The sequence below is a fragment of the Conger conger genome, chromosome 17 (genome assembly GCF_963514075.1).
Source record: "Conger conger chromosome 17, fConCon1.1, whole genome shotgun sequence".
In the NCBI taxonomy this organism is placed as follows: Eukaryota; Metazoa; Chordata; class Actinopteri; order Anguilliformes; family Congridae; genus Conger; species Conger conger.
Genome location: NC_083776.1, coordinates 34,188,891 through 34,214,778, shown reverse-complemented (window position 1 = coordinate 34,214,778; position 25,888 = coordinate 34,188,891). Strand labels below are relative to the sequence as shown.

Below are 25,888 nucleotides of genomic sequence, written 5' to 3'. Positions count from 1 at the left end.
TACATCCCACTTTCAAATAAAATAAAAAAGTTCTCTGTACAAAAAGACCAGGAGTAAATATACATTTGTTCGAGCTTTGATATCCAATTGTTATTAATTTGGATATTAGTTGTTAATTTATGTTTCCTTCAAAAACACAGTTTGATTAATTAGTTGTCAAACTTGCCAAACACTTGCATTCTATAGATCAATGTGAGTGCATTCCATTGTAGTGCAGTACATTTGCAGAAGAGATAGACATGTTGTTAGTGAGGTCACACGAGGTGTAGGTGCCCACAATTTCATTAAATTGTATGAATTTCCTTTTGTGTTTTATGAGAGCATTTTAGAGTTCAGAGATAGAGATGTGTGGCAGCTGTGCCATTGATTGATTTATGACAGTGCCTAGTAGGCTTTAGACTTTCAAACCATTTTTTTGGGGGGGAAGGACAAATTGTGCCATTTTTGGTAACACTTTGTGTAAGCACTACACAGAATGTTCATAATCCATATCTAAAATGGTTATGTCAGTGACATTCATTTTACATTGACATTTTAGTCATTTGGCAGATGCTTTTAATCCAAAGCGACTTACAAGTGCATAGGTTCTTCCACAGGTTAAAAGCATCAAATCCATACCTAGTAAAATACGCATGAAGGGCTGGCATGAAGGGCTGACTAGCGATTTATGTCTATTTGCGAGTGCTGACATGAGTATGAATGTGATGAATGTGTATGGTTTTAGCAGTGCTCATGAAGGTGCGATGCAATGCTTATGAAAGATTAATACAAAGTGTCTGAGCGTATGTGTCTTCAAATGGAGTGAGCTCCGTGGGAGCCTCGCAGTGGAGCGAGGGCTGTACTTCCTGCCGAAACGCGACCCGGCACGGCGTTCACAGCGGCTGCTCTGCGTTTGTGCCTTTTGTGACCCGGCGGCAATCAGGGGTATGGAATGATAAACGATGTCACTCGGGAAAGCTTTTCCCCCCCCCTCCTCCCCTCTTAATTTAGCATCCATTGTGAGGTGCGGGGCGCAGCGCAGAACCCGATCAGTTAATCCCTAGGCAACGGCGAACGGGAGACGTGTTCCATTCACTTTTTTTTTTATTTCCATACCACTTAAGTTTAAGTGCTAGAATTTGCGATAAGGGCATTTAGGAATATCCTCTGATGGAAGCAGAAGAGGCTTCGCAGGCTGAAGTTTTTGGCTTTGAAGCAGAGCAGGAAACCATTTCAAGAAATCATATCCGGGCGGAACGATAAGGGACCGTCCACACATCCCGGTATTCATTCATAAGCGGCAGAATAAGGGCTTGGTAAGCGATGAGACATGCTTCCATTTTATTGGCTTGTCAGTTCCCCCAGTAAAACTGCCATTCCAGGTCCCTGCCTCCCTCCCTTTATGTTCAATCGACGCTTGAGAAATGGGCCCCGCTCCCAAAGCAGGGCCCCGGGGTCTTTACTGTCCTATCCGGCAGTAATCCAAATAATGACTTGGCAGGACAGACGCAGATTGGCGCGGGCACTGCAGGGGTAGCCTTTTCAGGGTGTGAGGGGCCGCACTGTTTGAGGGGATGTGTTTTTATCGCTGGTCTTCGAGAGCCAGTCAGAGCGGCGTGATGGCACTTTGTGTCCCGCAGAGAGCAGTTACTCTACTTCGGCTAATGAGAAGATATGTAATGAAAGGAGCTAAAGCCTGAGTAAATAAAAGGCATAATGCTGGAAAATAAGATAAACTTCTTCTCCTTCTTCTTCAGCTCTTCAGTTTCTTTTTAACATTTCATTTCCATAAAAAATGCTTGATCTTCATCAGTAGCCAATTAGTACTCCCGGAGAAAAATGGGCCACACATTAACTCCTGAATTAACGATAAAACTGCATCCCATACTGTTCCATATAATGCCTGGAAGCACCTGCTAGCTGCTAACAGACCACTAAATCAGGCTACAAAGGGAAGGCAGTGAGGACTTGAAGGCCTCATGAATGAAAGGGACCATGTCTGAACATCACAACACTCTGGTTAGGGTTCCCCCCTCCCAGGTAGTTTGTCTTTCATCACGGTTGTCTCAGCAGCATTAACTCAGAAGTTAGGAGACAGCACAGAACCTGTGGCTATGCTATGCTATCAGGAGGCAGTCCTCCTTCCCAGTTCCTCATAGGCAAAATAACATAAAAAGAAATCAAAGGAAACTATCCCTCTCTGTGTATTTTCTCTCGACCACATGCTGTTTTGCTCCATTAAAAAGGACTACATTACACAGAACCCCATGCATGCCCATAGCAACAATTTTAAATTTCAGCAGATGACTACCAGGCCCCAGGCAGATCAGAATATCAATTCCTATTCCAGCCAACAAACACCTCTGAACAATTGGCAATGTGCCATCTATCAATAATTATAAACATGTCCAAAACCTTTACTGCCTGATACGCTCAGGAAACCCCACCTTTTTGTACCTGATAGAAAATATACACATAGAGCACTTTATTGGGTATTTATTAGACTTCTTTTTTAGACTTAGTCGTCTTCTGTTGCTGTAGCCAAACCACTTAAGAGGTTTGACACGTTGTGTGTTCAGAGATGCTCTTCTGCATACCACTGTTGTAATGTGTGGTTATTTGCATTACTGTCACCTTCCTGTCAGCTTTGACCAGTCTGGCCCTTCTCCATGACCTGTCTCATTAAGATCAGCAGTTTTTGAGATACTCAAACCACCTAAAAGTCACTTAGATCATATTTCTTCCCATTCTGATATTGGGTCTGAAAAACAGCTGAACCTCTTGACCATGTCTGCATGCTTTTATGGATTTAGTTGGTGCCACATGATTGGCTGATTGAATATTTGCATGAACAAGTTGGTGTACAGGTCTACCTCAGTGAGTGTATATGTTTTACAATATCTTGCAATAAATAATGACTTGTAAATCCCAACAAATAAGCCAATTGTTTAAATATGTGCAAGAAAGAATGCAAGCTTCACGTGTGAATTGATTCGCTTGCCTTGACAATTCAATTTGCTCGTTATGCGACAAATCAGAATGTTTGTACACAGAGGTCACTAAGATACCTCTAGGTGGCCACTCTGAACTACTTCAAAATGGACTGAACCAGAGCTGTGTAGAAACAGTTAGCTAGTTAACTATGCAGAAACCGTGTTGTTCTTGGGGCTGTAATCAGGCACACAGTGGTTTGGGATTTTTCCCTGCTTAAACAGAACCTGTGGACTCAGAGACTTAAAAGGGAAGATAACCCAGACCCGGGAAGGGTGTGTGCGCACGAGTACAGTTTTGACAGCTACATGAAGCGGCCGGTGACAGCTGACACAGAGACAGCTGACATAAGTTTCAAACAAAAAACAAAACCAGAACTCCTGATTGTAGTTGTTGTTGTTGTTGGCAACGTTAGCTAATTAGCACCAGACGCTCATCGGCGGCCCTATAGAGAAACACTGGAATGATAACTTTACAAACATGAAACGATGAAACGTTACATCTAATTTCAGTTTTTACAAATTATTTTTGTATTCCACCATTGATTTTACGTGTTCGTGCCTTAGTTAAATGACACGGAAAACACTGCCTGCTATTCAACGTCAGGAGGCCGCAGCGCCGTTATCCACCCGGAAATAAGTTATTTGCTGTTGTGACGTCACGCTACTTTATCGTATATTATGTTATATCAGATATGTACAATATGTGTAAAAATGAGAAAATGTTCTTAAATAACTACATTTTACCAAATTATCCAAGCAATTAGCCAAGCAAAGGAGTGCAAGTTTGTGATCACATGCAATACAGTATGAGTGTGAAATGACAATGATAAACATATCATTTATTTTTTTAAATGTGTTTGATCACTCAGAAGGAGCCTGCCTCTGGCCTGCATCAGTGGAGCTGGTCCAGTTCGCGACACCACAACCTTCACCCAGTCTGACACACAAGATAATGTACACAGTGATAATGTGCACTTTGTGACCAGTGTAGCACTGACTAATATCGTACTACAGTGGCAGTCTTTCCATTTTAAACAAAATGATACCAGCCGTGCTTCCCTTAACCTCATTGCACCTGATGCACATTATCATATGCCTTTCACACGCGTCATTTTTAATATGTCTTGAAAGGAGGATAGCTCTCTTACTGCGGGTCTCATGAAAAGCCTTGCAAATCCATTTTTGTTGCTTGTTTTTTTCCAAATAGTATGCAAATGTTCAAAGCCCAAAGGCAAAAGGAGAGCGATAGGGGCAGGTATTATCCAGCATACTAACCGCTCACAGCGTTCACCTGTCTCGTTCTCTTCCGCCGTGAAGAATAACAGACGCCGCACTCTCCCCCCGTTCCCATTCAGACCCGTCACAAAGGACGCTGCTGAATGGGATGAGACAAGATGGCAGGCTGAAACGCGTGCCGCCATCTTCATTTTGTTTGTGTACATTGTCCCACAGTCAGGGAATGCAGATGCGATGGATGTCATGTCGGTGAGCATTTCGAATGGTGAGACTTGTGACACTGCCTTTGGAACAGCAGAATAGTGTAACATACATGAGGCGAGTCCCCAACTGTATGTCCAAAAAAGGGGTGTAGACAGGGAATAAGGAATGAATCAACAAATTATATTTTCAATTGAGGAGGATGCTCATTTCCCAGTTTCACAGTAATCCTCTTCTGCAGAGAGTTAGGGGCTTCAGCTCTTCCTCACATACAGAATGAAGCAGACTTTTCTGATCAAGCCATATTGTTTACTGCCAGAGCAGTCGTCTGGCAGTCGGGGGGTTGCCGGGTGTCGAATCCGCCCGTGTGTCGAAGTGTCCCTGAGCAAGCTACCTAACCCCCAAATGCTCCTGATGAGCTGGTTGGTGTATTGCATGACAGCCAATCGCCTTTGGTGCATTAGTGTGTGTATGAATGGGTGAATGAGAAGTATCAATTGTACAGCGCTTTGGATAAAGGCGCTATGTAAACCAACCATTCACCATATCTCACTGAAAGATTGTGAGTGACTGAGTGAGTGACTGAGTAAGTGAGTGAGCAAAAACAATAACACTTCATAAATAATTTATAGCAGAACTGACAGCACAACTGAGTAGGCTATCTTCCCTGTAGTGCAGACGGATGGTATCAGACACTATGTGGTGACATCTATTGACAATCAACAAACCAGCAGTTGGGCTTGTGCCACAATCCCACCACAACGCACACAGGTCAGACCCACAGGGTGTGCAGTTATCCCTATTGTGATGACAACTAATGAAACCTCTGCTGTTTTTGTGTACAGTGGATACCCTTTTGTTTTTAATCTGCAAATAAATAAATAAATAAATACCTTCCTGGCAAAAAAGCTATTAACAGCAGGAGTTCCTAGAATTCCAGTTCCGGGGGAAAATTCAGAAGCTCCATCCTATAATTCAGATGCCTAAATTTGATTTTGGGCAGGGTAATAACTTTAACTGGGAATGGGATATTAGTGTAATTCAGACAGACCCATAAGTCAGACGCTTAAGGTCTGCATGTGCTCAACATTTTTTTGCTTTCCATCTCTCGTGCAGCATTCAGATGCAATTTTCAGAGTTAGCATATCCAGGAAGGCATTTGAGTGGGCAGGTGCTTCTGTTGATGCTATAAAACAAGTGTCGAGCCTGCAATAGCAAAACTCAATTATCTGGACTGCAGCTGACCATATTTATTTATTTTAATTTGCATAAATTAATGTTTGCCTTTTGAGAGATTTGTTGACAATGGAGAGGTCCACTAATTCTGTCCATGGTCACATTTTCTACCCAGATTCATCCCCACACAGACGTTTCCTATTCTGAATAACACAATGAATAACCACAACTGATTTAGGGTGAGCAGTCCTCCATAAAACACCAGACAAACACCAGTCATTCCTGTCATCACCATGCTAACAGAAGCAGGGAGTATTCTGCTTACAGGGAAGACTTTGCGGTCGTATCTTCAGAGAGACAATACAGCGGAACTCAGCCTAATTCATAAAGCCAAATAGTCAAGGATATCTGCATTAAACTAAAAGACACATTGCAAAGATGAAAGCCCACAGAATGCAATTTCTATTCCAGAAAAATAATATTGTCATTTATATACAGTATTGTATATTATACAGTAAGGTGGAGAGTTGACACTGTAACTTCCATCAATGATTGTGCTGTTTTTATGATGAGAGCAGTATACTGTTTGCAATTTCTTTCTGGGATAGGTTTAAAATTTAGGTTAAAGAAAAAATAACCCATCTCAGTAGCTTGACAATCTCAAAATCACTGGATGTCACAGTATGTGCTCCTTTGCACAAATGTACAGTACAGCACAGCACGATGGACTGTAAAAGAAGAAAATACATATTAAAAAAAGTTTCCTTATATAATTTGTAGAAACTTCTGATCAGACTTCTGATAACCCGGTGAGACATGAAAATGTGTTGTTTGAAGCACAGCTAGATTGCCTGACTGCACAGATTGGAGTCTTTCAAATTCTGATGGCATGCTGCTTAAATCTATCAGGAAAGGATAACGTTTTACTTCCAAATTCTCCAAATCATTCACAATAGCAGCAATTGTCTTTTATATGCTGGTGTGTGGTCATTTGGTAATATTTTTTTGTTCTTTCTGTTTGACTCATAAAATAAAATTAATAGTGAAATGAAATGCTGGTTCATTAGGAACAGGAGCGGACATGGTTTTGCTAGATGTTTTTTGGCATTGCATAATGTGCCCAATCCTCTGATGTGACTAACCACCAATTAGAATGAACATAACAGTGCCCGTGGAAAGAGCTGACTGAATTAGTAAATCAATCTACTAAAAGTACTCTAAATTAGAATGTACCATATACGCACACAGTATTTAACACAACATGACACAAAAACCTCTACAACTATGTACAATATCAAATCTTTCAGGATTTAGTGTGTCCACCTTTTGCCTTTATTACAGCTTCCACTTGACTTGAGTTTTTCAGACAAATCTGCATGGATATTTTCCATGATTCTTGTAAATGCCTCCAAAGTCGGTTGCATTTTCTGCTTCTTTCAATCCATGTTCAATGACGTTAAAATCTGGACTCAGGGGCGGCCTGTCCATTGTTCTCAGAACACCTGGAGCTTGATCTTCTTAGCAGTGTGCTTGTGATCTTTGTCTTGCCGTATAATGAATTTGCTCCCAATCTAATGTTGTTCAGAAGGTATGGTATGCTATATTAAGATGTGTTTGAATGTATCTGCATTCATGATGCATTCACTGAAAACCAAATCGTCAACTCCAGATGCAACCCCAAATGTGCACTGATCCTCCACCATGCCTGCCTGGAGGCTGTAGACATGGTTCTGAGAGCATTTTAGAGAGTTTGATTAAGTGGCATACATAGCGTCTTCTCTTACTTCTGAAAATTGCTAATTTAGACTTATTGGTCAGTAAATTAATAAATGTTAGTTGTCCCACTTTCTTTATATCTTGTTATAGTCTTTTGAACTTCAGTTTTGGAAACTCCTCTATTTTCACCTTCCTTACGCAGTTGAATTATCATATTTCATCAGAATATCTTGTTAGGCCATTTTAGATGAACATAAAACTCACACAAACCCATATGCACGACACACAGACCTGGTGTGGTGTTGGGGGTTGGGGGGGTCAGTGCTTGGAACGTTACTTTCTTTCCTTCAGCCATTTCCATCACAGGTGCATACTCCCATACTCATCTCATCTGCCCATAAGTCTAATTACATTGCATAGGATGTTTTCAGAGAAGCTCGTTTTTTGCTGTATATACAGTGCCATGAAAAAGTTTTTTTTCCCCTTCCTGAGCTCCTCTATTATTGCACATTTTTCACGCTGAATGGTTTCAAAACACAAAACATTTTTTAAATGATTGTTTCTTTCATTGATTTCATTCTGCCTCCATATCTCTATTGCCAAGGCATCCCGACCTGACTCAAATCTCCAACCTTCGAATTTGATTATTTTCAGTCAATTATATGTGGACTTGCTTTTGTATTATGGATTATTGTTTTATATTATGGATTAACCCAATTATGGATTAACCCAATTATGCTTCTGGTACAGAGCATGAAGCATGGATCCTCAATAATGAAGCAAAGAAAAGCATCAACATTCCATCACACTAACTTCACCATGTTTGACTTTAGGTATGATGCTCTTACTGTATTTGCTTTACGCCAGATAATGGGACCCGTATAATTAAAAAAGTTCCACTTTTGATTCATCTGTCCATTGAACATTATCCCAACTGGCTTTGGGATCAGCCATTTTGCAATTGCGAGATGGTTCTCTTGGTTAGCAGGGGCTTTGACCATGCTACTCCCTCATGAATTCCTTCTTTGTCCAGTCTCTTTCCTATTGAACACTGACATAGCTGGGGCTAGAGAGGGCTGCAGGTCTTTGGATGTTTTTCTGGAATCATGTGTGACTACCTGAATTAGTTGGCTCTTCCTCCAAATTTGGGCAGGTCCTCCTGGGAATAATCATTGTTCCAGCTGTTCCCCATTTGGAGATAATGGCTCTCTCTGTGGTTCAGTGGAGTCCCAGATCCTTAGAAATGTCTTTGTAACTCTGCATCCTGAGAACTTTTTTTCTACTCATCTCTTCTGGAGTTTCCTTTGATCGTGGAATACCAAACCTATGAATTTATCTGAATTAAAGCAGTTCTGCAAAAAGTTGGCTAAAATACCTCCACAGCAATGTGTTTTGTTCTGTCATTCTGTGTGTATTGTAATGCAATTGTATATATAATTGGAATTGTATATACATACATACTCATGGATAGTACTGTATTGTAATGGTCTTGTGATTGTGATTTTGTTATGCTGCTATTTGACCCTGTCTTGGCTAGGTCTCATTTGTAAAAGAGGTTGTAATCTCAATGTGACTTCCAAGTCAAATAAAGGTTACATAAAGATCTAAAACACTTCTGTGTTAAATTAATAGAGGAAATAGGGGGCCACTTTTTCACGGCACTGTATTTGTGCACTTTCTAGCAATGTTTTCATGGTGGCGTTGACACCTGACCCTATGCTGACATTTTGATCAGTTTTATCTCGCTGGGTCTCGCGACTGTGAAGCTCATCGCATCTAATCACACATAATGTGTTTACTCTAAATTGGTATTTCCATCGCCCGTAAGGACTTCCGCAGGATGTTTCTTAGTGCTTGACTTGTACACTGTATATCTCTTTTCCTTTTTTCTCTGCAGCATTCACTTCTCTAGGGCAAATGCCATCTGGAACTGAATCTGCTTGCTGGAAAGACTATAATCCTCCCACTGCATCTGTTAAGCACACTCCTTCCCTCATGTTCACGTTGACTCTGACACAATGAAGCAAGTCACCAGGTTTTTGCAAACATCAGCGACTCAGACTAGCAGAAGTCACTTTATCTTCCGCAAACACACTGCCTGCATTTTTCGCAAACAAGTACGATATTTTCTGATGGTTTACTCTTCATCGGCATGTGACAATCACATCAACGATCTTTGTATATTAACACGTAGCAGCAGTCGTGCGGATTTGTCGGATGCACGGAACAGCTTACCAGGCCTTGTAGTGCTGTAGATGCAGAGACCCTTGAATTGCTCAACATCAGGCTTAACACAATACAGTATTAGACAGCTGATAAAATATGATCATGACTGACCTATTTTAATATCAAATTTGAATGTTCTTTTGAAATTCGATATACTGTATTTCTCAACCTTATTTGTAGTTTAAACATATTTATATAATTTTAAAATTGTATTATAATTGCAATTGTATGACTTAAGGTGTGTGCAGTGGTTGTTTCCTTAAGCATGGGGCAGATCTTGGCTGTATAAGCACATTCTCCCTGCTTGAAATGACAGAAATAATGATGTGTTCTGTGATTCATTCAGGCTCAGAGAGGTCTCATATTTATTCATGCTCATTTTGATACTGATCATAGTTTTTTTGTATATTTTTTGTGTTTGCATCCGAAATGGTGAAGCTGTGCTAATTTACCGCCTAGTCCGTGTTGCAGTTCTTTGCGAATAAGAAAAACAAATGCTACGAAATGGCTGAAATTGCATTTCACAAGTGTGTTAGAGTGAAGTCTTGTCAAGACTGGGTCCTGTCAGCTGAGGGGGCTGATAGCAGACCTGCTTATAGTTTTTTTTTTTTTTTTTTTTAACCTCAGCAGAATGTGCTCATTAAAATTGTCATTTGAAACAACCCAGCCTGCCTATTATCCCCAGTCAGGCGTGGAGACACATACTCAAGGCTTCCGCAGCCAGCAGTGTAGTGTAATGGATAGGGAGCTGGGCTTGTAGCTCATAGTCTGTGGCTCTGATTCCCTTGTGGGGCACTGCTGTGTCAGCACTGCTTTGTCAAGCTGTGTAATTGGATCATACTGTTGAATTTGTTTGTTAAATAAGTGTAAGCTGTGTGAGTTTCCGTAGAAAAGAGCATCTGCTAAATGCCGAAACGTACATGCACTGCCTGAGTTAGCAAACGCCCGCATCTGTCGGGCCCTGTGAATCAGCCATCAAGGCCCGCTTTATGAACCTTTGTCTGTTTTGCTGGCCATCTGTTTGGCTTTGCAGAAATTTGCACCACCTCAATTTTACACGTGAACACAAGGTTTGGTGCCCTCGGGACTAGGGATGTGTTGAGCCCCCCTTCAGGGGGTTCCTGTGAGCGAGAAGCACTAAGCCAAAGTATTCACCCTCTTTGAATGTTTTATTCTTCTTTGGGGCATTTCAGTGCACACTAAACATATTCAGTGCTACTGCATGGGGTTTGATTTTGATATTGCAGGAGCAAAAGCCTTATGAAAAATAAGTGCTCCATGGTCACACCACCACCAACGCCGACGGGCGTTCTATTGCCTTCAAATGTGATATTCCGGCCGACTTGATGTATATGGTCTTATTTTACTGGCAGTTGTCGAGAGCAGAGTAATTCAATGTGTGAGCAGGATTCCGTCAGCTTTCATGCATACTTGCTTTTCTCTCATGCAAAAATATATGTGGGCCATCAAATTCACCCTGCTCTCACACAAAACTGTACACACACTCTCAAACATACTCCGCTCTCACACACATGTGCTATTCTCTCATTGAAATGTACTTCTCCCTGCTGGATTTTCACAGAAAAACACCACCAAAAGTCCAGAAGTAATGAGAGTAGGTTGTGGGTCTCCTGTTCCCCGACATTCCCAAAGGTGAGAAAGGGTGGAGCCATTGGTTCAGAAAGTTTTTTTTCCCGTTAAACATTTCCATAGGAACTTTTACTTTTAATTTCAGAAAGTAAACTGCCATTGGCAGTAAAACAACACCATAGACGTATCACATACTCGACAGCAATGTGTCTCCTCTCTACTGTGCAGTTAAAGTGGTCGGATATGTTATTTCCTGCTTTAATCCAAATGGATTTTTCCACTTGAAACTTAACCTACAAAGCGATGGTCTTGATGAGCGGTTGTGCCTGAGTATGCTGAAAGACAACATAACACAACGCAGAATGCAGCTAGACGACCATGGCCGTGTCTTTTTTTGGCTGGGAGTACCTTGAGGCGTGATAAATGACCGTTACTGGTCTCTTTGCTCAGTAGTGACTCCTGTGGTTGATGGGGAACCTGCGCTCTGCCTGAGTCAGTTCTCAGAAGCTCTGAGCGGCCGGGCTAGCGGACTGCAAGGAGAGGAGAGGTGACAGCAGGCTGTCCCAGCACGTACCCTCCTGGATCGACAGAGAGCGTCACAGCAGTGCCAGGGGCATGCGATAATGACTTGGCTCTCCAAATAAGAGAAAAAGAAAACTGCCAAACGGAAAGTTGGAAACAATACAAAAATAGCATTAAATGAGATTTAATACAAACAAACACTCCTCCTTTTCTGTTTGTGCACAGGCGTCCATTTTTGTGTAAACAGAGCAGCTAGAAATATGTTTTTCAAAGCTTAATGCTTTTTTCAAGGTATTTTTGCAATTTGTAGCCTTGTCATACGTCGCTCAGAGTGCCATGGATGCTTTAGAGGAATGGATGAATCTCAAAGCTACTGCATCTGCCTTGCAGAATATGCCATGCCCCATACAGGCAACTGTGACATTTACACTGCTTCATCATGGTTCTTGTTGTTTTTTTAGAGTGCCTTTATATAGAACATATAAATGTTTGATGAAGACTGCAGACCATTCAGCCCATACAGTATATACTCAATATTTTTCCCAACTAGGGACTATCCAATGGTCTCTGCTTCCAGACCAGACAGTCATTCCATGTACTGAACACTGCATGGAAAAACAGCAGTCTGGTATATATACACTAACATAACTAAACCTGAAATACTGTCTGCTATTTATGCCGTTTATTTATTGAATAAAAATAGCAACATCAATCAAACTCCTTTTTAGCCTCATTTTGATGAGCCTGATAAGATTAAGAGTCTCATAAATTTTTTATTTGATACCTGGAACCAATTTAGTTCCCCTACTTCGTGCTATTCCAAGAAATTCTAGATTGATATGGTCACAGTACACACACAAACACGCACAAGGTACCCGTTTAAATTATTTTATAATCTTTGCCATGGGATTAAAAAAAAAACAGTTGTGGAATGACCTAAGAAAATATTAATCATGCCCCTGACTAAATATTCCACAGACAGAAGAAAACAAGAACAGGTCTTGTCCAAACTGTATATCCAGTATTAAATTAGGTTCAGCATTATTGCATTTAAAAGCTGAAGAATGTGGCTGTTTGAGCAATAAAACAGGTCTCTTTTACAGTTACCATGCGGGGAATATAGCTAATGGAGGAGAAGGGATACAGAGGAGAAGGGAGAGGTACAACAGGCTGAAATGGAACCTCTATACCACCAGAGCTGAATGGAACGACATGTAACATTTATAATACGTTTTTGTCTTTCTCTTACACCACCCAGCCCATTTTCAGTCTTTCCCTCAGCTGTAAGCAAATACATTTAGCTTGCAGTACAGGCAGCTGCAGCTGGTAACAAATACTGTGTAGCCATTTTTTCTTTCACTGTCAAGAACAGACCATTATGAAGGTTCCTGGAGCTTAAGCATGGTGGCCAGGACAGTCACCAAAGCCCACGGTGCGGTTGAGTCTTCAGACCTTGAGACCAGAAATGCCACATCACCGGAATTCAGAACCGACCATATACAGCACAGGTGTCCAACTCCAGTCCTGGAGGGCCGCAGTGTCTGCCGGTTTTCTGGATCCTCTCAGCACCAGTGGTTCATTTAAGTCATTAATTGGCCAAAGAATCTACACACCTTGTTCTTGAGGCCTTAATTGGCAGATGATTGAAAGGAAACCGGGAAAACAGGCAGACACTGTGGCCCCCTGGGAATTTATTTTGACACCCCTAATCCTCACCCCCATCCATCATAATTAGCCAGAGATCAAATTTAAATAATGGAAGTGATCAGTAACTCACCCAAAACTCCTAATCTGTAGTTGATGGAGATCACGATGACATTGCCGTAGCTTGCAAGGATGCTCCCGTCAATCATGTTCCCCGTTCCCTCCATGTAGGATCCACCATGAATGTACACCATGACTGGCTTCAAGCCGTTCTCATCATGAATATCTGCAGAGAGGAAAAAAGATATTAACATAACTGAAGCCCCAAGTAGACAACGCACAGCAGTTGCCAATTATTTCTTAAGTACATTTATCCCCCCCTCCTCATTCATTTTGTTCTCCTTTGTATCGCATGGATGAAAACATAATTCTTTGTCAATGTCTGTTTGCCACATACTGTATTTATTTATTTATTATTTTCACAATGAAAACAGTTTGTTGAATTGAGCATATGATTAAAATATAATAGGTATTCTTTGTGATTATCACCCTGTACAAAATAAGCATTTGTGTCCAGTCATTTTTTCAAATAACAGGCTGCATCTTTATAACACAGAAAAAGCCAGACTCCTTTTCCACTTTTTGTGAAATGTCTGAGAATTCCGTTGTTTTCCACCCCATGTCTTGACACCACTGTCAAATCAATCAGCAAGTAACAAACCCTTCAAAAGTAGAGTATTTTTATGACATTTCAGATGGGTCTATTTAAAATACATTGAGGAAACAAAATGCAGATATCTTTCAAACCAAGGGCGGTGAAGATTTATCGAAGCCTGACAGTGTTGTCTGCTGATACATCTGTAAATGACGATTAATCACGGAGAGGAGAGAGGATTAGCATGGGAGAAAATCAAAAACATAGAGACTGTATTCTTCTTGTAAAACATTACGTTGATGTTTTTCTGCGGTGTGATTGGTTAACTGGAGGCTGGATTTGGGCCTGTGGCTGTGTACTGCAGCACTGTAGAGTTCTGCTGCAGCGCCCGAAGTGCCTCAGTAATAGCCTCTCCCATAAATGCTGCATTCGGAAGGTTCCAGAAACGGCATTAAAACGTCACGCGCGATCCTTCTCATCTGAGAAAACTGACAGCAGCATCGTCAGCAACCGCCAACCGCCAGCCCCCACCCCCACCCACCCCCCCCCCCCCCCCTCCGCGCTGCGGTCCCGGGCGGGGCCCGGATGGACTGACACTCCGCAGCGGCCCCGCCGCACCCCGATTAGCGTCCGTGTCGGCCGGCCGCGCCGGCGCAGGATGTGGCCCGCGTGTTCGTCCCGGTCGCACGCCGGTCCAGCCTGACAGCGAACAGACAGCCCTGGGGGCGAGGTTCACTTCCATGGGCCCTGGCCGTTAAAACTCTCAGTGAAACCCGCTGTGACAGGTTATTAATCTCTGACGCCTTGGCAGCGGTTGCCGGGGCTTGCAATCGTAACAGTACATACATTTCACACTTCTCTCTTTTCCACCCTGCCTGCAGTGGCACTTTTGGATCATTATTGTGGGGTCGTGTGCGCCTGTGTGAAAGCCTGCTTGTTTGTCTCTTGTGGATGTCAGATACCAGAAGGTGTCATCTACGCAACCCATCAGACACTTTTTAACCTTGTATCCTTATCCGTATAATCTTGCATATACATGTGATCTTCTTTAAAATTTGCTGTGAGGTCTATGGATAATTATTGTGTGCAGTTTGGACTCCCACAGTCCTTGGTTTTGTAGACTCTAGATCCTGGGTTTTCAACCGGTACTGTAGGCCAGACACAGTCCCAGGCCAGACTTGATATGCAATGACTGTATACACTGTAGTCATGGGAAACATTTCTAAACATAAACCCTTTTTCTGAATATAACCCTTGTTATATTGTTCAGTCCAGTTCATATGTGTGGCTCATCTGTAAAGGGACTCATCAGGGCGGCCTGTCATCTAGATCTAGGTTTCGCTGAAAGGCTGCAGCCGGCTGTGATCCATGCAGCACACACACACGGTCCACTCTCCTGCGACACTCTCATTCCCAGCCCGCTCCACGGCCGGACGAAGCCCTAGTCCGCACGTTTCCATTAAAACAGCACCAGCGTTATAACGGGCACACCTGCGCAAAAGGTTGTGGAAATTCTCGTAACAAAACATCCCTGTGGCCAAATCTGACCAATAGAGAGACTGCCATGCACTCTGTTATACAGATTTAACCCCAGGAGTGCAGATCCAGCCATGCCCACTCCCTCCTCCAGTTCTTATTGATTCTCCCTTATCGAGACACTTATTCAGTGTGGTGATAATCAAGTGACGCACCACTGGTTTGGTATTTACTTTTTCCCTTGGAATGATAACAGAAATAGGCCTCCAGAAAAGACAATATATGAGGTACGTTGGGCCTAAACAACATACAACTGTGGGAATATGACTAAAGAGCACTCCTCCATTTGTGAAATTCACAATAATGCCATTTCTTTTCATTGCGGCATTGCATTCATAACTCCTGTGCTGAACAACATCCTATAACAGTGATGTGCAATACCGTATCAAGCCCTTTCCCTGATATTACATTACACTATTGGCATTAGGCAGATGCTCTTATCCAGAGCGACATACAGTTGATTAGACTAAGCAGGAGATAATCCTCCCCTGGAGCAATGCAGGGTTAAGGGCCTTGCTCAAGGGCCCCACGGCTGTGCGGATCTTATTGTGGCTACACCGGGATTAGAACCACCGACCTTGCGTGTCCCAGTCATTTACCTTTGACTTCAGAAAGGTGCACACGCACTGCTGCAGATCACAAAATACTACCCCCTCCAGCCGTTTCAGGCTCTATGGCTGATGTCCAGTAAGCAAGGTAACAGATGTTACCCACAGCAGCTACTGCATGGGGCAGGAGAGAGGACAACATAGTAAAGTAAGTAATTCTACCCATGGAACCGGTGGACATTTCCCATTCTGGCAATGAGAAACATTTTCAGTTGCATGAAATCAGGAAATGAAAATCCATACAGATGTAGAAAGTGCACAGATACAACATCATATGCACTGGAGAATTCCAGCATGCATTTTCAGTTTCCCTTTGAACAAAATAACATATGCAAATCGGGATAAACTGCTATTCACCAGACAGCGTTTGTGTGATTGTCATTACACAAATACTCTACCAAAATTATTACTATCCTCATTACGTTCATTCAGTTTATTTGTATTTTTTTCCCCGAGAGTGAGCGAAAATGCACTTTGCCATAGTGGAATCCCTGCTACAAGAATCACCTTCACGTGATTCGTTAACTCAGAACAGCATTCAAAAATCTGTACAATCATTACCCTTTTAATTTTGCTCGAAGCGAACGCATTGACTGTGACTCACCATATGTATATGAAGACGAGCGCAGGGAGGGGGGCCGTCCATTCAGACCCACTAGCATTCCTGACATGGACAGACCGCGGGACCTCGGACTGAGCCACCGATACTATCAGACAGGGTGCCAGCTGTTGCCCATTCAAGATTCAATATTCAAGAGATCTTGAGTCTTGAATTCCTAATCATGCCAGCTGCTACACATTATCTTGATTGAGGCCTCTATAAAAGGCCTTGCTTCCAGGCTCGGAGAGATGTTTTTATGTTTGGCCATCATGGCTCTGCGCACTTATAGCGGTCCCTTTTTTCTGAGGGGGTGGGGGTTTATTTCTTTATATCCCCAGTGTATGCTGGGGTTTTGTTGTCATTTTGCGAATCTCTTTCAACCAGCCGTTTTTTTCCTGCGGATGAAAGAATGAGCACTCCAGCGCATCTAAATATGCATTATTCTGAACTGCAGCCATTTTCTACTGTCCACATAAGTCCACTCACTGTGGGGAGTAGTGGAATTAGCATTTGTTGAATACATTTTTTCCCCATTTTTCTTCAGTAACACACGTTTCTGCTATATTTAGAAGAAAAATACACTTCAATAAACCACTAATGATCCAAGATCATGACTGCTTTCTTTGGTAGAAAAAATGTTTACTTGCACGCTGAATGTACAGATGCAAATTGCCATAATTAGTCCTGTTGCACAAATAAATATGTATATTTGTTTGCATATAATATGTGTTTGTTTTCAAATTGTTGAAAGTGTAACAAGGCACATCATTAAACAATACCCTTGCCTTGTGCACATATTAATAATAGATATGGCTGAAATTTTGATCATCAGCCTTCCCTGAATCCTAATGTGTGTGTATATACACTTAGTGAGCACTTTATTAGGTACCTATTAGACTTCTTTTTTACACTTATTGGTCTTCTGCTGCTGTAACTTATCCACTGAAGATGTGTTGTGTGTTCAGAGATGCTCTTGTGCATACCACTGTTGGTTATTTTCATTACTGTCACCTTCCTGTCAGCTTTGACCAGTCTGGCCCTTCTCCACTGACCACTATCATTAGCAAGGCATGTTTTCTGTTTTTTGTTTTCTCACCATTCTCTGCAAACTCTATTTTGCCTGAATATCACAGCAGATCAGCAGTTTCTGAGATATTCAAACCACCCTGTCTGGCACCAACAAACATTCCACAGTCAAAGCGTGTCTTTAGTCTGAAAAACAGATGAACCTCTTGACCATGTCTGCATGCTTTTATGCATTTAGTTGCTGCCACATGATTGGATGATTACATATTTGCATTAACAAGCTGGTGTACAGGTCTACCTAATAAAGTGCTCAGTGAGTGCATAATCAGAGGAGATATTTTGCAAGGGAGTTGTCAGTGTTTAACAGTTTGCCAGGGGGGTTTTTTTTTACACAAAGGAAAACAGGATTACTGAGTTAGCTGGATAACTGCACTGAGTAAAACCTGGACTCTGGAACATGGACTGTAAATAAAAATATCTGTTCTGGGTTTTACTTTGGACAGGTAACCAGTGTTGAGGAACAGGCCCCAGGTCAGATGGTAGAGATTTTATATATTTTTTATATTTGAGTATTTCAAGTCTAGGCTTGATACATTGCTGAATAAGTTTGTTGCTATTCAGTAAATAGGTGGTCTGAATGTCATGTTGTTTTCTCATAACATTACTCTGAATAACTTGGCTCACGACCAACCTCAATCCCTACCACAACCAACTATCAGGTCCTGTCCTAGATTGGGAACCGCTGGTCTTTAAAATAAAATCAATAGTGAGGTCTTTAATTTTGCTTGGATTTCTTCAATAATAAGTTCAGTTTCTGGTGTATCCTGAATATGACCCCTCACACATCATTACATGTCTCAGGGTTAAGACTTCATTTGAGACTTGCTTTCATGCAGAAAGCAGGCTACTTGAAACTACTCCTGCCACATAGCTACGTGTATAAAATATGTCATTTGACATGGTTACAAACGAACATATTTCTACTACAAGGAAGAAGGGTTAGTGTTCATGCTTCACCGAACAATGTAAAAAAGGGAATAAGGGTAACATGGCTTTTCCAAAAATCAATTTTGTCAGAGGGTAAAACAATTAAAATTCATGCACAGCTTCAATGTCTGTTTTTGTGCAGGGAAGGGCGGGGATTTAGTCACTAAAACATTCATAGTTATACTGCTCACTTTGTACAATTTTTGAGATAACCTTTAACACTTCCCGCATGGGAGCTGTAGTCATCTATATGGTAATTTCTCCAAAAAGAGGTCTGAAAAATAAGGAATCCACAACGTCCACACGAGTATGCACTTCGAGGAAGGGGAGAAAAACCAAAATAGGAATTTGCACAAAAAAAATCAAATGGGTTCTCATGCACCACTGTCAAGCTTTTGTTTTCTTTCAAAAAAAATTGAAACTACCTTCATCTTCGCCACCATCATTACTGGTTATATCATCGTCGTGATTCTTTGAGTTGGCTCCTAAGGTCAAGAGTAGAGGGAGGGGAGGAACATTTGAAAATGAAGAATAAAAACAGCAACTTACAAAATTGCAAAAAAAAATCAAGTATATTAAATCATAAAAAATGAGAATCCATATCCATGAAATATCCAACAAACAAAAATCCATATTCAATAAATGTATCTAATATAATGGAGGTGCTATATGTGTGATAAAAGATCAAATGAACCTTTTTGCACAAAATATGAGAATGGGTATTCAAATGGTGACTGGGTAAAGTGTGCTCCTTAAAACCAACTCTTGGATTTGCTGCCAGTTATGATTTTTAGAGCATTGCTGTCATCTCTATATTTGGAATAAATAGCCATTTTGCTGATAATTTTTAGAAAAGTGCAATTATAGTATTCCATAGAATCTGATCCAATTATTTAGTGTGAAATGGTAGTGAACAGTTGTGCACATGATTCCACAGCATTCGTTTACATTGCCCAAGCAAAGAACACGGCATTGTAATTATGCATTCATAGTATTCATTTGCTGACGTAGATGTCAACAGAGAATTCAGATTGAGTGGATTTTCAAACAGAGCTGACAATCCTGTTAAGCGGTGGTGGGCGCTCTGGCAATCGAACCTGAGCGGCAGTTAAACATCGATTCGATCAGTGCCAGGCCTTTGAGGAAAGAAACAGGCGCAATCAGCTAATGGGCGCTTCTCCGACCTGCGATACGAATCTCGATACGTGTCCTCAGGTTCCTGGCCCTTCTTTAAGCACAGAGGGAGTTCTGGGTTTATCAGGATTTAATGTGCTGGCTGCAGCCCGTCCAGAGCTGGCCCCTTGCTGGTCCATTTCTCAGGGACCTGCTGGACACTCCAATCACTGTTTGGACCCAGCGCTGCTCTTTTCCTGCCCAGGCAGGGCTTTTCAGTAGCACGCTACGCTGGCACAAACAAGAACCATTTGACACAGGGGGATGCCATCTATGGGAGGGTAACCTGATCAGGAAGAGGGGGCAGCATTCAGGGATACCCACTCAAATATACTCTATGACCGCTCAAACATTTCATGGATAAGTCCGCACAGAATTTCACAGATTCTATTTTTAGTCACTTGCACTGTCAGCTATACCACAAGGCATGCTATTTTAAAAATATTCTGTGTCTGACAAGAAGCACACAAGTCTCCTGTGACTAATGAGGTTTGATAGTGGAATTAATGTCAATGAGCTGTCAAATTTGTTAATACTATCAGTATCCTAACATTGTAAGACTTAATAATAAGTGACATCAATCTAGTGCGAAGGCTAGAAATATGGATGCATTTTGGGATGTTCCCGTTATTGTTTTTTGCCACGTTGGCAATCCTTGAGCACTTTGGATTTCCCTTACTTTTCAGCATATATTTGTAAACATTTTTATATGATTCCCCAGAGTTAAAATGTCTTCACTGAGCATGGCAGCCCTGTTCAGTCAGCAGCTGGGGTGTTCCTGTGAATGAGGCAGATAGAACCACCGTGTGTGAGCCATGTCCTCCTGCACTCTGGCCCTGAGAGGTGAACAGGCAGCCTGTTGGATGGCAGGCAGGGCTGTGAGCCCATCAGTGATACACCCTGCCCTCTGGCCATCAGTACTCATTTGTTTTTCAAGGTGGTATCAAAATGGACGCAGGCCCCAAACACGTGTTCTTGGCAGTTGAACAAAATATGAGCTACTCTTCTTAATAACCCTGTGACACACTATTTATTTTGTTATTTTACGTCCTTTTCACCATTTTTTTAAATTCTTGTGTAGTCTTTGAGCTTATCCGCAATGCACCGCCCTAAATGCTCTTTCAATGGTACAATACAATAATCTGTTACATTGATTTCCCCCATGTAAGAAAGATTAGTGTGATGAGTGATTTCACTCCTACTCTCTGTTGCCACATCAAACCTTTTCACCGCACATCAGTTTGACAGTTGAAGTTGATGAGAGTAATATCCCAGCATATAAAGCTGAGCGTTGATATCCTTAGACCAGTGGTCTCCAACCCTGGTCCTGGAGAGCTACAGGGTCTGCTTGTTTCCGTTGTTACTCTGCACTTGATTAATCAATCAGAGCAGTTGATTACACTTGTTGACTCACCTCACTGGGTTACCTGGGTCTCAGCAGGGTGCTGATTTTCAGGTGAAGACAAAAACCAGCAGACCCTGTGGCTCTCCAGGACCAGGGTAGGAGACCACTGCCTTAAACCTATTATATTAGGACTACTCATCTCCAGGTCTTACAGGCCGCAGTATCTAAATGTATTCACTCCGACCATGTACACCGCCTGACTTCACTAATGGAGGTAAAATCATTTCTGATATCAGGTGAGCTGGTGCGTAGGGCATGGTTGGAGAAAACACCTGCAGATACTTCAGCCAAAGGACCTGGAGTAGTGTTGTTTTACTGGATGAGTAACATTAAAAGTAAAGCACAGCAGTGCAATTAAAACACACAAAAGCCATTGTGTGGACTCAGTGAGTGTAAGGCAAGATACGGATAAATTATGCTGATAATATTTTTTTAAGCCCAATAACAGTCATGGTGGACACATGGTATATCAGCTTTTAGTCTTTTTTCTATGATCATATCATATGTGACCTGCTCTATCAAAATCAGTCGTATTGACCAGAAAACGTATTTTGAGTTTTAGAAACTATTTGAAAGAGTAGAATGTAAACTTTCTAACAATATCAAAGCTATCTCTCTACTCCAGCTATGAAGGGAATAGTGTCCTGTTGCCCCCAAAACCATGTTTTTTGAGAAGAACAGTAGTTACGTGAGGCTGGGAGACTACCGACACGGGACTCCCTTGTCATCGTATGCATAAAACCATGAAAGCAAGTTTTGGAGTAAAATCAAATTAAACGAAATAGCTACATTAACTAGCCAGGAATGCAGCCGATGTAGTTGTTAGCCAGGAGGCTGGTGAACGGTGACAAGCTGGCTAGCTTCCAAATGACACAAAACTCCGTTGCTAGGTCGCCATGTTACGTTTTACACATTTAAAACTATATTTTACATTGAGACATACTAATCATGAAAGTCAAGACATTAAAGTGGTCGCTAGTGGTCGTGATTGTGTGACTGCACGGTGACTGATGACGAGCTAGCTAAACTCCAAACAATGCACTCCGGTGTTACTTTCACTTTGACATCTAGTGATTAAAAGCTTATAAAACTATATTTTTTACTCTGAATTTAGCATTAAGACATGCAGATTATGAAAGCCAAGATGTTCTACGAAATGAAGATTAAAGCCTTAAAACAGCTAAAAAATTTTACATAAACATCGATTTATATGAAATTGGTCGCTGGGACTACCGACCAAGTATGATAGAGAGGGTCACATAATTAGCCTTGTAAATCAATGTTCATGAACCCATGAACCCATGAATCCAACCACGTCCCAACTGAATACAGCAGAACCTCAGTGCTCCAAACAGGGTATGTAATAGAAACTATACCATTAATACGAAATTACGACTGCAAAACGCAAAATGAGTAACACTATTAATTGAGCAAAAACCAAAAATTACATCAAACTTAAACAAGGGAGTGAGCTTAACAGCTGTTGCTAAAGAGTAGCCTGCAAGGAAATGCTTTTGACATAAAAAAAAATGTCCAGGACAAAATTTGCTGACAGATGAAAGTAAAAAGCAGGAGAATCATTTCATACTGATGGCTACGGTTAATGCAAGCGTGGACCTTTGCAACCACATGAGTGCAAAACCTCATTGCCCTTCTAATGTCACTGTATGGATTTGTTTCTATTTTGGCTATTGTACAAGTCTAGTCTCTTGTACATGTTTAGCCTATTGTTGATTGCAATTTATATAACAGTTACCGTTTGGGCCATTGAGTTTATTGGTTTATTATGATTCATGAACACACTCAACAAAAATAAACCATGCTCCAAACGACCTTTGTTCTTGATGTGAACGGGTCTCTGAGTTTCTACTGTATATTCCTCCTATTGTGGGGAATGCGGATGCTCTTCGTACGGTGCGTGTTGTGACATTAATTCTGAGCGGAAAACAGAAATATGCATCGTTGCAGAAGCCCACGTCCTGTACTGGGTCTTTAAGGAAATGAATGGAGGACAGATAGAATAAGACAGGGAGCCGCATGCTGTCTGCCGGCCTCCACATTCAGAACAGCCTCCCCCCCAGGCCACTCACTTTTCCTGATTGAATCACTATAAAGGCACTTTTACAGTCAGCCCTCGCTGCAGAGAAAAGGATAAAACCCACTTCTGGGAAATTATCACTCTTTTATCTGTAAAGAAATGACTAAAAATAGACCAAAGGGGAGAAAATGTTTTATGCTTTTCTTCTCAAAGATGAGACAGAAAAATGACAGAAGAGTCACTGAAATTTAAAGAAATGTCGCTCGCGTAGTCTGTTTGCCACATATTTCAGGAAAATACCTCCTTTATGAATCTTGCCACATAATGAAAAGCTTCATGTTAATCTTTCCCATGAAATCAGGATCCAACAACAAAATGTGAAAATGTTTCAGTTTGACCTGCCATTTCAAGCTCTGGAGAACATGAACATTTTTTTGGTACTGAGGAACGTCCCTGCAACACTCCACAGCAAAATGTTCAGTTTTAAAACAACAACAACAGAGTACATTTGGGCCCAAATTGTACTCTGTTAGGGTTGATTTTACACTGAACACCTTCCTCTGTATCACTCCAATGAAAGAAAAGGGTTTGCAGCAAGATCAACATCTCAGGTATGTTTTAGCCTCCTTCACATCAAGACCCAACATACCTGCAGTGCATTTACTACACAAACCCTTGGTGCTCACTGGCATTCTCCACCTCACACACGTTTGAGCTTTTGCATCCTGGCTTAGTGGGGATCTGCTGTGACAAACGGCAGGATTTTATGGGGAAACAGTATGAGTAGACTTGAGATGCACAACAAAGCTCTTTTCAAGGCAAGCACACAGGAAACCATAGGAACTTCTCGCACTCAGTGTATCCCCATTCACATTGGCGGTGAGATTATCCCTCCCCCTGCTACTTAATCGGGTATTCATCCCGCAGTTCAAACTATATACAGAGCCGATCCACCAAGCCCGAGAAACACAATTACGTTGCCTCTTTACTAACCTTTAAACACTGCCCCATGATTATGATAATCTGTTTGCTTAATGGCTTACGGTGCTTACAGTTCAGTGATCTGTACATCCAGCAATGCATCGGAGCAGCTGAAATTTGGCTCAGGCAATTTAGAGTCTTTGTTCAAAGCTGGAAACTGCAGCATTCAACCTTGAACACACTCTCATGGTCACAGTCTAGCTCTCTGTCCCAGGGGCCCACACAGACAGCCTTTTGACTGTTCTCATGCTAGCATCCACATCAGTTTGTTTTCCTTTCTGAAAGTGTACGGCAAACAAGTCAACCCCGGTCTGAGGATCACTAAACGGGTGATGATTCCGCAAATATTTGACTCGTATAATTAGACTGAAATACCTTTTTTTTAAGACGAGCGCCAAATATTTTGTATTCTTAGAAATGAGGGAATTGCCAAGTCCAATATAACACGGCATGTAACATCCATAAGCAGATGTTTTTTCTGAATACTTAATAAAAACTTAATATTTTACAGCACACCCACGACCTGTCAATCTTGGATGTACATTTTATTTTACCCATGTTGTGGAGTCAGCTTTCCACTCACTGAGGTACACAGGATCTTGCATATTCCCCAGCACTAATGGCAGATCTGATATATTTCTCATGCCATAAATAATGAATGGTCCTGCATTTAAAATGTGTTGGATCAAGCATTAATACACATTTGGCTCCTCAATATTAAATGATGGGACATATTATAACATATATGCTGTGCATTAATTCCATATAAATCAAACCCGTCAATGGGAAAATACTCAATGTGCAGTTCTCTGCTTTTTCCCTGCTGTTGCAGCGCACTCACATATTTATAACGGATTTTGACGCTGACCTCATTATTCACCCATCTCTCCGCAGATCCATTATCAAACGTTGAGCCGTAATGATGGGAAAAGTGATGTTATACGCCACCATTTCCAATTTATGTGCAAGCACATCCATTTCCAATAATAGGTTTTTACAGTGTATGATTCTGCGTAATTGAGCTATTTGTGATCCACGGCAAAATTCCATCACGGTTGACTGCGGAACCCATCCTTTGGAATAACGTTTTTCTTTATTTTATTTCATTTTCCATCTCGTAGGAGGCATGAGCAGAATGGGGTTTTGGCAACATCTCATGTAGTACATGAACATAATGGTTATCTAAAGAACAGGAGAGGTCCTAGCATAGGAAAGAGCCTGGATGACAGCTGTCATTTCCTGCGCTGATGGCTATTTGTAGAGATTGTGTTCATATGTTTTCAATTCAAGCAAGTGCACATGATTGTGAAGTGTGTATGTTCTCTGGCTTCGTGTCCTATTGGTCGTCTCTTTGACTACAGCAGCTAAGACTCTCTTTGTTTCCTCAAGTTAATCTGACCACTCAAACAGGTATTGTATACTGAAGAACAGCAATAGGGAAATTATTCCAAATATCCACAAATTACAAAATCGGAAGCATACATACAGTACTGCACCTACACAGAAGCTAGCTTTGTAAATTGATTTCAGTGAAACTAAGCAAATGCCCAGGGGGATTTAATGCATACACATTAGTGGAAAAAGTGAATAAATGT

General features: G+C 41.5%; 1 protein-coding gene across 2 annotated transcripts in view; it reads right to left on the bottom strand.

Annotated features, from left to right (window-relative positions):
* Positions 1–25,888, bottom strand: part of nlgn4xa (neuroligin 4 X-linked a) — a 74,613-nt gene that overhangs the window by 39,490 nt on the left and 9,235 nt on the right. For both annotated transcript variants that reach the window (XM_061226486.1, XM_061226487.1), the window contains exon 3: positions 13,417–13,569. In XM_061226486.1, coding sequence (XP_061082470.1) covers positions 13,417–13,569 — 153 coding nt within the window. The remainder of the gene's footprint in view (positions 1–13,416; positions 13,570–25,888) is intronic.